The 16,574-nt window shown below is 37.0% G+C and overlaps 1 protein-coding gene across 6 annotated transcripts in view; it reads left to right on the top strand.

Moving 5' to 3' along the window:
* Positions 1-16,574, top strand: part of STXBP6 (syntaxin binding protein 6) — a 91,941-nt gene that overhangs the window by 30,004 nt on the left and 45,363 nt on the right. For 4 of the 6 annotated variants that reach the window (XM_085580423.1, XM_021539318.4, XM_085580422.1 and 1 more), the window contains one exon: positions 6,830-7,015. In XM_085580423.1, coding sequence (XP_085436549.1) covers positions 6,862-7,015 — 154 coding nt within the window. In that variant the 5' untranslated portion in view covers positions 6,830-6,861. Of the gene's footprint in view, positions 1-3,251; positions 5,170-6,829; positions 7,016-16,574 lie in introns of those variants that run through there. The other 2 variants (XM_085580425.1, XM_085580426.1) reach the window with 2 other exon arrangements.

The following is a 16,574-nucleotide window of genomic DNA, read 5'->3' as shown; positions in this document are numbered from 1 at the left end:
TCTTAAGATCTAAACACTTCTGAAAGGTCATAAGACTTAAGCTAACCTCTTAAGACTCTGTTTTTCAACGTTGTTATGCAAAAGTAGTAGTTTTTACTGTTGTGAATGTCCCAGTGTCCTGAGGACAAATTTCTACAAATGCAAATCTGGTCTCTTTGTGGCTTTGTTATAACATCTGGTAGTTCCGAAATTTCTTGGTGAATCTGTGTGATTCAAAGTGCTCCTGTTTCAAAAAGGATGACTCCAGCACAGTCTTCCCAAGAAGTTCTTGACTGACTTTTGTTAAACAGTTTTGTAGATTGGGTGGTGCTGTTTAATGTGGTGTTGTCCATCTTTATTTTCAAATTCTTATATTCTTGAAATAATGACTTTCAGATTGTTACAAGGAGAATATGAGTGGATCTCTAGCTGTTGCTCTGCACTGAGAAAATCCTGGAGAGGGCTGTGCCACCTCCACAGAGATGCCTTTGCTTCCCTGGGACATCTCTCAGAAATACCTTCAGCTTTTCTTACTGGTCCCAGGGGAGGACATTTAGGGAACACTGCTGCTTTTGGCAGTTAAGAAAATGCTGAAAGAATCAGTGTTCACTGATTCTTGCATTATAACTTTATTAATTTCTTACGAATGTCGTCTTGATCTTGAATGCTGTGAGAACAGAAGCAGAAATTAGTTTTAATTTGCTGCAGTTTTTGAATATATATTTGTTTTCTTGCACACCTATTTAAAACAGTCTACTAATGGTCTGTAGCTATTCACACACAGAATCACAGTACAGAAATGTTGTGTTTTATATTTGAGTTGGATTTTCCCAGATTGCAGTATTTTTCCCAGATTGAAGGTTAATTTCAGTATTACATTCTTTTTGTGAGCTGGGATGTATGATATTGTTTACTAGGACATTAGCTTCTAGATCTGGAATTGCTGTTTTCTTTTCAGAACATGAAATATGACCTGGAATATATAGTAACCCATTTCTCAATATGTTTCTGGTGCCTTCTTATGTCATCTCCTACTTAATTTTCTGTACCATTTGGAGACAGTTTAGGGGTACAGTCTCAAAAGAACCAAGTGATACTGCATCTTCTGCTTTTGCTGCATCTGCCTTGAGGAAGTACAGGTATCACTTACCAGGATGCTCTGTGTATGTATTTCACTCAGCAGAGCAGAGTGCAGAAATGAAAGCAGCTGCTCTGACTTCCACATGCAAGTGGGACTGGTTCTCATTTGCCCATTTATGGGCTTTCTGTGATGTCCCTGATAATCTGTCTTGGTAAAGAGATGTATGGGTTTTTTGAAGGGTGATGGAGAAGGTGTACCAAACTTCTAGTTGTATTTTTTTAAAGATTGTGTTACAGATGAAACTCAAAAGTACCCTTTTTTTTTTACTATCTCTTTATAAATATGTATTCTATTCAGAGCTCTTTATGTCTTTAAATCTGTAGGTCCTCACAACTTGCACAGAATTCAAATCACCTTCACTTGTAATGAAAGGTTATAGGAAATGCTCAGGGTCTCAGGTGAAGAAAAGTGTCAAGCATTGAGGTATTTACTGTCTGACTGTAAGATCCTATTACTGTGCACTTCTCCTTTCCTATTTTTTTTTCCTTGACTAAAAACATCACATGTTCTCAGGCCACACAGTATGATAGCCAGTACAGTCTTTGCCGTTTCTTTTGTGTATTCTAGGAGCTTTTGAGCAATTCGGTGAGTCAAACAAGGCTTCTTGAGGATTTCAGTAAAAATTGCTGCTAAATTCCCATAATCAAACCAAGTTAAAGCTTGTATTTCAGATTTTCAGTAAATTCTGCCACATGTTGGTCTTGGATTAGGTGGGCTACAATATAAATTTTCACTTAAAAGGCAGAAAGAAGTTACTTCTTTAGCATGTAATATTCAAATTTTGTATTTAGGAGCTACTGTTCTCTGAAGCCTGCTTATGTCCTGTTCAACTTCATTGGGCAGTTTTATTTTGTAATTACATACGTAAGTGAAAACACATTTCTTGTTTCTAGTTTGAACTGCTAGAAATACAGTTCCAATTTTGTAATTTTCATATTTTGGAATTAATACATTATTCAAATGAACCAGTCTTAGCTGAGAGGTTGTTTGGAAAAATAAATTGGAAATGTGGCAGCCTACAAATAACTCTGGAGAATGATTGAGTTTTTTTCAGTAAACACTTCTAAAAGTCATAAGCCCGTGTTAGTAGGAAGTAATATAATTTTTCTGGCTGCTGCAGTGGCTGCTGCTGTTGTCCTAATATAAATAAATATCTTTCAAGCAAAAGTTAGATTTGAAAATAGAAGGATGACAGATGATCTGATTTACTTTTTATGTTCAGGCATTTTAAAGATTTTACCTTGACTGTTTCCAAATAAGGTTGATTTACTGATTGGATCCTTGTTTGCAGAGCTAATGAAACTTGGTATTATTCCTCTAGAATAAAGTTACACTTAATAAATGTATTGCAACTTTTAAAACTTATATGTTATAATATTTGTTCTTTAAAGATTTATAAATTAGTTGCCTTGGGTTTTAAATGTATTTCTGTTTTTTTTCAGAATTGTACTAGCTATTTTTTTGAGATGACAGCAAATACAGGATTTTGATGACCTGTAATATTCAAAGTAGTTAAACACTTCCAACAAGTAAATACCAGACAACTATCACAATAGGAAAAGCTGTTATTTTGGCAACAGTGTCTTGCAATGATTTCCTTAAGTAGATGTCATCTTTTAGGATAGTGGCTTTATTAAAAGCAGATTTGAGTGCTTGCTAGAGTTACTATTCCAGGAATAGCTGGTTGCTCAGATGATTGCACACTGCAGGCAGCATTTCAGTGGTTAGCCTGTCCTGTGAGCCCTTCCCTGTTTGTGATTAAACTAAAGATCCTTGAAAACGGCTAGCTTTAGCATACTGAACATTTTTTCCTTTTTTTGGGAACCTTTATGTCCTTTTCCAGCTCTTGCTTTATATTGTAATTTACTCCTATTTGAATTCTACATGCTGAGGATTAGTTTTCTTTCTGCATACCTATACCCTCAACAAAGATACTGTAAAACCTCCCTTTTTCGACTTATTTGCATAGAGTCCTATGAAACATGTGGGTGTAAAGATAAATTAGACATTTGCTGGCTGTGTGTCTGAAAACTATCTGAGATTCTGGCTGACCAGAAAACTGTCCGGTTTTGGTTGTTTTTTGGGTTTTTTTTTTGGGTTTTTTTGTGGTTTTTTTTTTTTTTTTTTTTTTGTTATTGAACAATCCATTAAGGATTCAGCTTAATTATCTTGGTTTCTTTTTCATCTTCTTTTTAAGAAATTGCCCTTAATTATTGCTCCCTCACATACTTCTAGAGGAATAGTCAGCTGTTCACAGAGGGAGCTTTTAGTGATAGAAATATAATGGAGAAGAACTGTAGCAGAGAAAGATGTGACAAGATGCAAATGAGCAGCGCATTGCAGGCCCTTTTTCAAATCCACACAGGAATCTTCCCTCTCTGTTTCTTTTGTGTGCTGGGGGCCAGAGTGTAAATGCTGACATCCTGTTCCATAATGCTGTAGTAGATGGAGTGAAAAATTGAAGAAGAAAAATGGGGTCTTTGTTTAGCCAAAAGCATCAGTATAATAATTTGAGTGGAAGTAAATATGTGGAACAAAGTATGTGAGGTAGGAAATGTGGTCTCTCTTTCTGAAGTCTTAGGTTTACTGAAACCTTTAAATCCCCCCCATTACCTCAGAGGGGTTAATGTTGCAAGCAGTAATGCATGGTCTGAGTGCTCATCCTCCAACAATGTTTCTTTACGGCTTTTTATTTTGTATTTGAGTATGAATTGGAGGAAAAAGTTTGTGTTCCAGTGCATGAGCTCATATGGGCCTTAAGTGGAAACTGCTGATGGTTTGAATTTGTCCTGGAATGTGCACCAAGAGAAAACATTTTTGTGCAAAGAAATAGGCATATGGAACGTGAAGTTGTGCATGTACAGGCAGTGGTTTGAGGGTTTGTTTTTTTTAATGAAAAGAGGCATTTTGTTGGAGAATGGGAAAAAATGAGACTTATTCATGTTCCATGAGGAAGTATGTATTTTTTTTTTAAGTAAAACTGCCAGAGATTGTATTATCTCCACTTGTGAAAACAAGGAGCATTGGAAGGCTTAACTTATTTAAACAAATGTCTTTTGCATACATCTACTAGTGCATAGGAGAAGGTTGCTTATTTGAATTCAGCTGCTGATTTTTTGACCTATGAAAAGCAACTTCATCTAAACCATATTGACATCTCAGTCGCAGAAGTCTGTACACAGGCACAGTTAGTTATTTTCTTCTTGAAATAAACAGGCTTTTGTGATTTGTGTTAGTGTAAGTTTTCACATCAGATTTAGCAGTTGTGTCAAGTACACACTGTGTGTTAGATTGTTAGAATATGGCTTCTGAAGCTGTTGTCAGCCCAGTTCTGGGAACAGAAGGATCACAGTCTGAAGCCAGGAGTCCACACTTTAGTTGGAGGTTCCAGTCGCAATCCAGGTATCTACTGTGTCTGTGTACAGCTTCTGGTAGATGTATACAAAACAAGCTTAATGTCAAAGCTATATGTCAATAGCAAATGTCAATAGCAGTAGCATGCAGCAATAAAACACTAACATTTTATGATACTGTAGGTAAGAAAAACTTGCATCTTCTCTTAATCCAGGAAGCTTTTTCATCCCTGAGTAATCTTTGAGGTCATATTTTAATTTACATGACCATTAAGAAAACGTCTGTTCAGCATTTCAGTTGCAGAATTAACAGCATCAGATCATTGCAACCGGGAAAGCACTTTTTCAGTTGAATGTCACTTTTAACCTGACAGCACTTCTGTGAGTTTTCCCAAAAAGCTATTCATTGAAAGTCATTTAGGCACATGAAGGTCTGGGTTTTGCAAACATTATCAGTCTCTAGCTTAGTCAGGAGGAGGTGTGTGTGTTTAAATCCATAGTTGTTAACAGTGGCCTTGAATTTTTAAAAAAATGAAAAACAAAAAATAACCCAAAAGCTGCTTGCAATGTCCCAACAGTTTAAATGCTGGTATGATGTACTCTGCAAATATTTCTACAACAGAGGAAGAGAGAAGTATGTGATGAATGTGAAAACAACACATTTTCTTTCACAACTTTTTTCTAAGTAACTACCATGTAAGTTTAGTCTTTTGATTCTGTTTTCTTGTTGATAGATTCATTGTTAAAGAGCTATACATTCTTTGTTCCCTTGAAATTGGTCTGGATTTTTCTTTTGATGGAGACAATTTTTAAAAGCAATTCACTTTTGTAAAAGTTCATGTAAAATGACCCGATGCTAAATCATGTCAGAATTCACATACCTCTGTATTGGTTAACTGAGGTATACTGCTATAGATTATTTTGGCACAGGATTCTGTTTGCATCCCAAAATTAGCAGGTGGTGAATTCAGTTTGGATGAAGTTGTGCTGTCTCACATATACTTTTTTTAAAATTTTCCCATTTTTTTAAGATAAGGGAATGTCATAAATTGTGACAACAAAACGTTGAGACTTGAAAGTGTTAAGGCAATTACTTTGCTGATTGTATGCACACAAAAAAAATGAATCCATGAACCTCTTTATTTCATAATCTAATTTGACTGTAGTTTATTTAAATTTATTTTTAAATTATGGCAAATATCAAATGATCCGACAGACAGAATTATCAGGTAATTCAGGCCTGAGTATAATCATCTTCATACTAAGAAAGCTAAGGGTCAAAAAGATCTGTCAGCTTGAAAGTTTTAGTAACACAGAAATGTGTAAATTAAAGTATGTGCATTGGAGTGTTCATTATATTGGAACAATTAAAGGTGTCATTTAGTAGTTTCCATGAATGAGGGTCTCTGTATGTGTTACAAGACCAGTGCAGAACTAATTGGAGTTACAGCTTACATAAAGAACCTGCTCATGTCCCCTCTGAGTTCTCCCTCCTTTAGTTAGGCTGTTCTGCAAGCTGTGGTGAGGTTTGTTTTTTGGGATGTGCATGACTAAGCAGCTTCCCTCCTCCCTCCCTGTTCTGTACAATAATTCTTTCCTCTATGAATGTGTATGTCTCTCCTGAGACAAATGTCTCTCATAAGTCAACTGTGCTGTTTTGTTATGAAACACATTGAGGAACTGACCTGGGTCAAAATTACACAGCCCAAAAGTAGAGGTGTGGTTTTGTCTGCCTTGACCCCGATGGTCTCTGACACTGTTTCCTGTGCAGTTGCCCAGTCAGTAATTCCAGAGTTGGAGGGGATGAGGTGCTAAAGCTGCAAGAGGTGCAAGAGCCGTGCAATCAAGTGCTGTCACAGGAGCAGTGCTCCCGAAGAACAGTCTCACCTATTCTGAAGCTGTCTCTGTCCCCTGTGAACGTGACTTCTTGTGTGCCAGCACAGCCACGGTGCTCCTTCCCTGTGCCCTTGCAGTGCTGTCCCTGTGTACGCGGGACACAGACCCGAGTTCCCCTCTGTTATCACAGGGGGAATTAATGAAGCTTTTTTTGCTACATGAATTTAAAAGGGTGTATCTCTGAGAAGATTTTGCAACATACTGACGTGCTAGTGCTTCTTCCCAAAATAAGCTAAGCTAGTATAAACAAATTTAAGAAGTGTGGAGAACAACTTCAGTGAAGACACGTAAATACTTCGAAAATTCTGCCTTTAAGAATATGAAATTATTTTCTAAATTCTTGAGGCATTAAAAACAAAAACTTTCTTTGAAGGTCAGAGTTTTTAATGCCTCAGTAACTGGACTTTGATATAAATTAAGATATTCTAATATTGTTTTATATTTATGATTTTATTTTTAGAGAGCACCAGTGTACTATACTTGTGATCTACAATGAATGCCAAATCGGCAATCAGCAAAGAGATTTTTGCCCCACATGATGAAAGGATGCTGGGAGCTGTTCAAGTGAAAAGAAGAACAAAAAAAAAGATTCCTTTTCTAGCTACTGGGGGTCAGGGTGAATATTTAACATATATCTGCCTGTCAGGTAAGTTTAATGACTTTTGACATCTAGTAATTTGTTTACGTTTATCTTTGATTAACTGATTAGCTTTTGTCTGTAGCCATAAGGAGATGGGTGATTCCAATCTTCATAATGTAATGAGAATTACAGCACTTATACCTTTTATCTTGAGGAACCATGTTCTCTTGGCTATTTATATTTATATAAGTGTTCTCTCACAGCACAACTGCAGAGTATGAACAAATAGAATATTTGGTAATAATCTTTCCTTAGAGTAAGATATTTCTTAGAAGGATGAACTTTGCAGAACAATAAAGTGACATACAATGTAATTTTTTATGCCATGTTTCAATGTCTGCCAACTGAGCATATGTGAATACCTTTGATATTTTAGGGTGATTTATTGCTCCTTTTTAGTGTGTGCATCTTGCTGGAAGTACAGCTAGTGGCCAGAAGAAATGTTCTATGACTCTCAGAGTAAAATTATTTTTGGACTAAATAAGAGACTCTCATGACTCTTTCAAATTATGCTATTATTTTTTAAAATAATGTTAAAACTTTCAAAGCATAGGAGGTAAAACTCAGTGACTCTACTACTGTTCTAGCACATCACACATCTGCCCAAAAAGTGTACATTTACTGAATGTTATTGGATGAGATGCTATTCAGATACATATGTACAAATAAGTCTGTTAAAATACAAACTGCAGCGGAATTGCACATGCATACTGGGGTCAGTGAGACAAAACAGAAGGCCTTTCATTTACAGCTGAGTATTTTGCTTGTCATGTAGGATCATAGAATATCCTGAGTTGGAATTGACCCACAAGGATCATCGAGGCCAACTCCTGGTCCTGCATTTTGGTAAACCCAAAAATGGCATCATGTGTCTGAAAGCATTGCCAAATGCTTTGTGAGTTCTGCCAGGCTTAGTGCTGTGACCTCGGGAGCCTCTTCAAGGGCTTGAACACCCTCTGAGTAAAGAACCTTTTTGATACCCAGCCTAAGCCTTCCCTTAGAGAGTTTCATGCTATTTCCTCAGGTCCTATCAGTGGTCCAATTTTCTAGACTGAACAAGCCAAGTGACCTCAGCCATTCTCCCCACATAGAGAGCTTTAAGGAAGGATTTAAAAATTGCTTCCCCCAGGCTGTTCTGTAGACTTGTGGTTGGGATGCTCTATTTGGATGTAAGAATTGCATGCTTCAGTCTTCTCATGGTGTAGACGAAACCTAAGCCTCTCAACTCTTAAAGAAATGTTCAAATCACTAATGTTCCTAAGTAAGCAAAGCTAAACTCTCCTTCTTTCAGCAGTCATATTTTTCAAAATCAGTCCATTTTTTTTCCTAAGTCTTCTTGTAAAGAGCAATCTTGTTCTAGGTCTGTGCAGTAAGTTTTGGGATACATAGGTGTTTGATACCCATGTTCATGATTAGAGGTTAGAGATATGCTCATTCATGATTAAAGGTTAGAGATGTGCTCTATGCTTACAATTTTCTGTAGGCTAAGTATTCAATAGGTGGATTTTTTTGTCTTTTTTTTTTTTTTAATTGCCATTCTGTAAAACTTAGCCCTCTTTCCACTTCCCCACCCCATATTCAAATGTATCAGTCAATATGGATTTTAAGGCAGTGAATGGTCTTAATGCATTTCTTGTTTTACTGCCACAGCAGTAAAACACTTATTCTTATGACTTATGAGTAAAACACTTACTCTTATGAGTAAGAAAGAAATAGTGGATGTCCTGACTTAAGCAGAGTTTGTCACTTGTGATTAGAAAAAGCATTCAGGATCTAAATAAAATTACTTTGTGGCAGGCACTGAAAAGTGGCATATTGGTATTGCAAGAACCCTCAAACGTGGCTCACTATTCATGGGGTTTGCACAGATCTGAGACCAAGTTTTCTCTTATACATTTACAGTTTATGTTATGAGAGTACATATGATTGGTAATATCAGTAGGCAACAAAATGACTAGGGAGAGGACTGCCTGGCTGTGCTTGATGTCACATTCCAAGCAGTCTGCTCAGCAAGATTATGCAATACAGCAGGGTCAAGTGCAATTAGTTACATAGTCGGGAATCATCAAATGCACAAAGCCGTGCATTGGGGAGCAACTGTTTCTGCCACTCTATTTAAAAGAAATTGTGATGAGGACAAACTGTAATTTTGCCTATTCCTAATGGCTGTGAAGCAATAATGGTTTTAATTGCAGCACGAAGTTGTTACAGAAAAAAGTTTCTGTTTAGTAAGGCTAAGTTAATGTGGTCATGGCAATTTAGCTGTGCCCCAAACAGTCCAAGATGGATTGTATCTTGGGACAGCAAAATATACTTGATTACCTTCCTTTTTTGATGTAATGTATACAGTGAAGCAATCACAATGGTGGCTAGCTCTGAATTTGTATTTACATTTAAGGCAACATGTGCTTTAGTGTGCTGAGTGTTGCAATTTCTTCCCTGGAGTTGCCTTTATCAGCCTTTGACTCTTGTCCCATTTTTGCCAGGTTTGCTATGTATTAGGTAAACAAAGTGACTGGAATATCTGTATGTTCATAGTTTTCTTGGACTAATTTAGTTTGGTCTTTGCTGAGAGGAATTTGATCATTTACTCTTTAGAACAGAATTTGTCAGTTGAAAGAATAGAAACTGACTCCTTATATCCTTAGGGGCTATAAATATAAAACATCTTGTCTAGTCATAGTTTCATCCAAGATATGGTACAGAAAATGAAACATCAGCCAGTGTGACAGCTAGTTCTATTTACTGCTCACTTTGAAACTGAGAAATTACACAGATTGTTATAACCAGAGTTAAATGTTTTCCTTTCAGTGTTAAACTGAAGTTTGGTGTTGAAAAGACATTTTATCATAGCTGTTTATTTGAATTTCTGTAAGCGTGGATAGAGACACCAAGCAGGGAGAATGCCATTAGCCTCAGAGATGGGGCAGTGAAGCATTAAAAGAATCAAATACTGAGCAGAGCAAGATGGGAGAGTAAGGAAGATTCTTCCTTATTATTGGTATTTTAAATATTGTAATGTATGTATTGGTATACTGGGGTTTTCTATTTTACAATATTGAATACCGGAATGGTTAGAAGTAAACATTAATGCTTGAAACAGGTATAGCTAAAGCCTGTAATTGAAACTGGACAGAGATTAATCTGAAAAAGCTGTAGCAAGACTGCTTGACAGCCTGGTGGAAACCAGCTGGGTTACCTGCAGCTTTCTAATCTAGAGTTGGAGCTAGCCAAGTTGGCAAATAGAGCCAAGACAGATCTTTAAGGAGTTATTTAGTTGAAGAAGAACAAGAAAGGAGTAGACAAATGGGAAACATAGAGGTGGGGTGGCTGTAGGCAGAACAGAGAAAATGAAGACTGGGATTTTTTGTAATGTAAAAGAGGATTTAACACATAAAAGACAAGAAATTCAAAGCTGAAAGTGGATATTTATCACCTCCTCCACACTACCAGACCTAGTGAGAGTTATTGGATCAGGTCTAAGTTTTAATTTTGTCACCATTGTCTTATGTAATTGAAACATAATTTTTAAAATAGTTCTTAGCCTTATTTAGAATTCTGAATTAAGTATAAAATACTTAAATGGTAACTTCAGAAATATAGGTCATTGGCCTACTCACCAAAGAGTATTTCCCCCTCTGTTTAAATGCTGTGAGAATGTTACTTCAGTGTTCATCATGTTCACTTTCAATCTGACCCACTTAGATGTCAGACTCTACTAAATATTTGATTACTTATACAAAAAAGGTCATGACTGGCATAGGAGATTTGATCAGCCTAGAAGAGAACACCAGCCAAATGGTGGTCCAGCATTCTGCAAGCTCTGACCTGGACAGCTGTTTGCAGACAGCTGCAGGGCAGTTGTGGTGCTTTGCCCAGCCCCATGGACCCAGACTGGATCATGGCTGAACATCTGGGCAGAGACTGGGATGTTCAGCAAGGATGGAAAAGAGACCAGTACAAGTTTCGTATTGTGTGTTGTTGTCAAAACTCAAGTTCCTTTTTTCAGAACAGAGGAAAAAAAAAAAAAAGCTTCTTTCTTCACTATCTTATCTTGGTAATGACTTCTTTAAGGTGAAGGTTTAATAGTTCAGGTATCTGTAGGGCAAATAATGTCTAGCTCCTCTTGCTGTATGCTTAGTGACCTACATTTACTGCTTTAAACTGGCCATAAGTTGGATAATGGAAAGCACTGATGTTTTTGGAATTGTCGTGCAGCGTGGTTACATTCATGTACTGTATTTTGTGTGGCTAAATAAATATCTATTAAATATAGACATACAGCATAAAGCTTCTAGTGCTAATATTAAGCTGTCAAAACATAAGTGCCTTCATCTACTTATAATAAATTATTATGATATTGAATATAGTTCTTAACCAAGACTCTTTTCCTTCCTTTGTTAGAACATACTTTGTCTTTGTTAGGTATTTCTGGTATTTTTCCAGGGTTCCCATAAGGAGTTTTATAAGGTCAAATATCAGTTGCTTATAACGATAATAAATTTCAAAATCCATTCTATAAAATAAATTTTAAAATCTTTTCTTAAGGGTCTTTGAAAAACAAAATTACTACATTTTGATTGGAAGCCAGATTAACCTTCTCTTCTTCATTATTGATCTTTTTGCATATATTGAAATAGAAGGGAAATTATGAACTACTTTGGAGGATAGAATGCTTTTATTGTTATATCCTTAATATGTCTTGGTACTCTGATCCCTCCTGATTCTGAGTTGTCCAACATAATATAACCAGTCCATTTCCACAAGAATTTTGTGTAGGAGGGTATTTTTTTGCAGCAAAGCTACAGAATTATGTATTTGAAAGCATTTAGTCTTAAGATTGGTGTGTTTTGGTTTACTTTTTTTTTCTCTTCTTAAGGTGGAAGAGGAATGTATGTGTGCTTCTGTGCATCCTCCTGATACCCTAATTGATCTTATTCATGTGCAGGAATTATTTTCTAATGGCAAGCTAAAGGTGTACAGTTATGTGTCTGCTGTTTAGGGCTTTTTTTTTTTTTTTTTTTTTTCCAAATCTTTCAGAATAGGATTGTAGCAGATTGACAAAGCTTTACAGTTTACTGTGCATCAGCATTGTTCCCCAGAGCTCAGTATTGCACCCAGTCCTGATTGATACCTTTATTTATCATCTGTACCTTTATTTATCATCTGGATGAGAGGGTCAGGTGCCTCCTCAGACAGATTACAGACTACACCAAGCTGGGCAGGAGTGTTGATGATCTGAAGGGCAGGAAGGCTCTGCAGAGGGATCTGGGCAGGCTGGATTGATGGGCCAAGGCCAGTGGTATGAGATTCAACAAAGTCAAGTGCCAAATCCTGCACTTGGAGCACAAGAACCCCAGGCAGCACTACAGGCTGGAGACAGTGGCTGGGAAGATGTGAAGTGGAAAAGGATCTAGGAGTGCTGCTCAACAGCTGGATGAGCATGTTCCAGTGTGTGCCCAGGTGGCCAAGAAGGCCAATGGCATCAAGGTCTGTATCACCAATAGTGTGGGCAGCAGGACCAGGGCAGTCCCTCTGTACTCAGCATTTGTGACGTTGTACCTGAAGTCCTGTGTTCAGTTCTGGGCCTGTCACTGCAAGGAAGACATTGAGGAGCATGTCCAGAGAAGGGTAACAAAGCTGGTGAAGGTTCAGCCTCTTCTCCAAGGCAACCAGTGATAAGACAAGAAGAAAATGGCCTCAAGCTATGGCAGAGAGGTTCAGGCTGGACATCAGGAGGAACTTCTTCACAGAGGGGGTTTCTTAAACACTGGAATGAACTGCTCAGGGTGGTGGAGTTACCATCCTTGGAGGTGTTCAAAAGAAATTACCAGATGTGGTGCTTAGTGCCATGGCATAGCTGACATCGTGATGTCCGGTCAAGGGTTGGACTTAATGATGTGAGGTGTTCTCCAATCTAAATGATTCTATGACTCTCTGAGCACTTTCAGTTTTTAAAATGTGTCAATACACAGAATTTCTGTTAATAATGTTGCTTTCAGTTCTATTCAGACTTGATCTCTTGAAATTCCTTTTCCATCCACCTCAACCAGACAAACTCCTTGGAAAGATTTCCAAAATCTCAAATGAGATATCTTGGAAAAACAAGAAAACATATGAGGAAAACAAAGACATTGAAACCTTGATGGGAAATGTGAGGCATCAGATCTGTTTATTCAGTCGTATGTTAATTTGTAGTAATTAAAAGGAATAAATTCAATATTCATAAATACAAAGCCAGCTTTGATGCAGCAAATTTTATGGATTAAACAAATCGGCTGTAAAACTGTAGATTGGAAGTTGTGCACCGGGAGCTGCTTGTTGCCTCATTCATCATGAAAGAAACTTGATGAGATTACTAGTTGGACTTTGTGGCTTTTTTTTCATGGAGGTATGAAAAAATTGCTGTGAGAATTACTACACAAAGTAGTTATGTTGCAGACCCCCTTGCTCCTCTCCATGTTCAGAAGAGAATGTGGCCTCTGTAGAGTTTTATCCATTTATTGTAATTACTTGTGCTGGTGGGTTTGTATTCCTCAAGAGTTGGCAGCACCTTATTTCAGTGGTGATGATGTGTATTTCAGTGCCCTGTTTATCCCAGAACATGGCAGATGCTTGTATCAAGTTTAATGCCAGGTTAAAATGTTTGAATGTCATGATGTCTTTAGAAATAGTTTATTCATTCTTTGTCCAAGTGAGGCTTTTGGCAGGGTTTGTTGCTATCTTGTATGCGATAAAAATGCAGAGCTGTAAAGTAAGGCTCTACTAAACAAATTTCCATGGTAACTCTTTAAGTTGGAGTACAGCAACCATGCACATAAGACCTGTGTGAGCATCCCCTAATTGCTAGTTTTGGCAGAAGCTATTCTTGGGGTACCATAACACATGAAACTGCTGTGTTTTGCTTTGCGATAGGATTCATTCCAAACAGTTTTCTTAGCTTCTGTAGTGCTGGAATGTAGTATATATAATACCCTGACTCACTGAATGCAGTGATGGATGGATTGTTGAACTTGAATCATACTGGGCAGAAAACATCTGGAATGTTCCCTTGATGTTGCATTTCAGAAGGCATTTCTGTTGATTGCTGTATAGTTCTGCTCTTAGAAGTAGTATCATCTTATGAAAAAAGACAGAAGTTCTCTTGACCAGTGCTTACTATATTACTATTATAGATAAACATCAGATTAAAATCTTATCCTTTTATGGTACTCCAGGCTGTATGAGTCAAATCCTGCAAGTTTTCACCATACACCTGGCCTCTAAATACTGTACTCCAAATATCAAATAATTATTTGTACTATCAAATAATTTTTGGTGCAGAGCAGCACGTAAAAAGTACTTAACAAAGGAACTGCTAAACTGATTAGAATACTACATCAAGCTTCTCTATCATTAGGTAGATTTTATTGTTGCCTTGACAAAGAAAAAGATGAATAATGCAGTTCTGATATCTAAATATTTTCTGTTTGGGACTTTAATCTGTAAGTAATCCTTTTAAAGCAAGTAAAATTGAAAAAGAGTAGATCAGAACTGATGCTTGATTTTCTGGTGTATTTAGTCAGTATCCCCCAGTTTATGCAAACTGCTACCACAGGAGCTCATATGCCAATTGAGTAGCCAGACACCTGAACAGTAGGGTGGTATTAGTTAATGAACTAAGTCTGTCCGATCATCCCTCTCTGTTAAAATATTTGAATGTTTCAGACTGTTGCAATAAAAACAAGCTCATATTCTCATGTATGCATGAGAATACATGTGCTCCTCTGAATAAGTGCTCTGCATTTACAGCAGGTATTGTTTTTCCTCCAGCCTACTTACATTGAGATTTTTAGTAACTTGTTTTTGTACTCTGATTATGCATATCCTAACAAGAAGTTAAAAACAACATATGAAGGGTGGGGAGGCTGTGAGAGAATATAAACTGTGCAAAGTTTTGTTGGCCTTGTATCAGGGAGGAGCCTACCCATTAGTCCAAGTTAAAACAATCTCTAGTAACTGTTTAGCTGGAACAACTTCACAGAGAAAGTCTGGCACACCCAGTCAGCTGCTTTTCTGTTCATTAGAGCTCAGCAGCACACAGTAACTCTCAGTAGCCTCAGGGAATGACAAAGTTAAAACCCTACAAATTGTCTGATGTTACTGTTTTAAAGAAAATTTCATGGGTGAATTTTTTAGGGGCTGAGTTTGAGAAAACTTTATAACATTCTGGAACATACTTGTCGGGCAAAGAAGTTCTTGGGCATTTTTAGCCCCTAATTCTAAATAGTTATTGGAAAACTAAATATTTCATTCTCTTTTCATATTGTGTACATAGACCTGTCTTGAGAGAACAGGCTCAGCTGGAGGGGAAGCTGCTACATAAACGTCTTGCTGGATGAAATAACTGGTAAATGCTTTTCCTGGATAGTATGATAGCAGCTCCTGCTGTGTTAGTTTTCTTAGACCTGTGCCTCATGTCACTCTGTGGAACACAGATAGTATGGAACACACATAGTGTGTGTTGAAACTGCAAGAGCAGTTTGCTGTGGCTGGATCAATGACTTGGAAGGAAATAAAACTGTTTAAGGAATATTCTCTTATTTCTAGCAAGAGAAGTGTTTACAACATGTATTTAAAGCATTTACACAAAGTATGCTTTTTCTGAGCGAGGCAAAAAATTGGAAGCTGAAATAAACAAAAGCTTTCAACCTCCAGACATTATATTCACTTGCATTAATGACAGGTTGCTAAAGAAAACTTAGCTGTTTAAGTGTCTGGGAATATCTAACGTTGTCTTGAATGCTATCTGAGAAAATTTTAGGCAGCTGAAAATTGTTGAATTTACTTCAAAAGAAAACAACATCTAGGTAGAGTGCGCTAAAGAGTTCCGGAATAATTTCTGTTCTCCTTTCTTTTTGTACTCACATATTATGATTTCTTTTAAGAATGTATTTCTTAGGTTTAGCACACATAAGTTTGCTGTACGAATGTACAACCGGTCCTTCAGCTGTACCATTTCAGGGAATGCTGCTTTTTTGCCCAGTGTTCAATCCGTAATGAGAGGTAGCTGGGAAACAAAACAGCACAAAAATGTCTTTTACTATGAGGAACAGAAAATGGGTTGAGGAGATGCTTTGAAATTTGTTAGGAACTGGAAAAAGGGAGGGATTTTACAGTGGCAATAGGAAGAGTCTAAACTGGTAAACCACTGTATGGACTGACTGATAAAGGAATTCATATTTTATTCATCTGGACTTCTAAATACATTTTTAAAAGATTAAATTTAAAGATATGCTTTCCTTTTGTTTCCTGTTTTCCCCTGACCATCCAGAAATACAAAGTAAGCAAGTTTGCCTTTGGATTTTGTCTTGTGCTTTTGAAGTATTGAATCATATAATCATTTAGGTTGGAAAAGATCTCTAAGATCATTGAGTCCAACTTTGACCAGTCATCACCTTGTCAGCTAAATTGTAGCACACCAGGGATATGTTCTGTGATTTGTGTTTGTATCATTTTTAACTAAGAGTGAGGTTTGTTTGTGTTCCAGCTAGAACCTGATATATCCTAATAAAATTTTTTTGTG

This window comes from Lonchura striata, chromosome 5, assembly GCF_050655825.1.
Source record: "Lonchura striata isolate lonStrDom1 chromosome 5, ASM5065582v1, whole genome shotgun sequence".
Taxonomy (NCBI): domain Eukaryota; kingdom Metazoa; phylum Chordata; class Aves; order Passeriformes; family Estrildidae; genus Lonchura; species Lonchura striata.
Note: the sequence above shows the minus strand (reverse complement) of the source record. Positions and strands in the feature narration are given on the sequence as shown.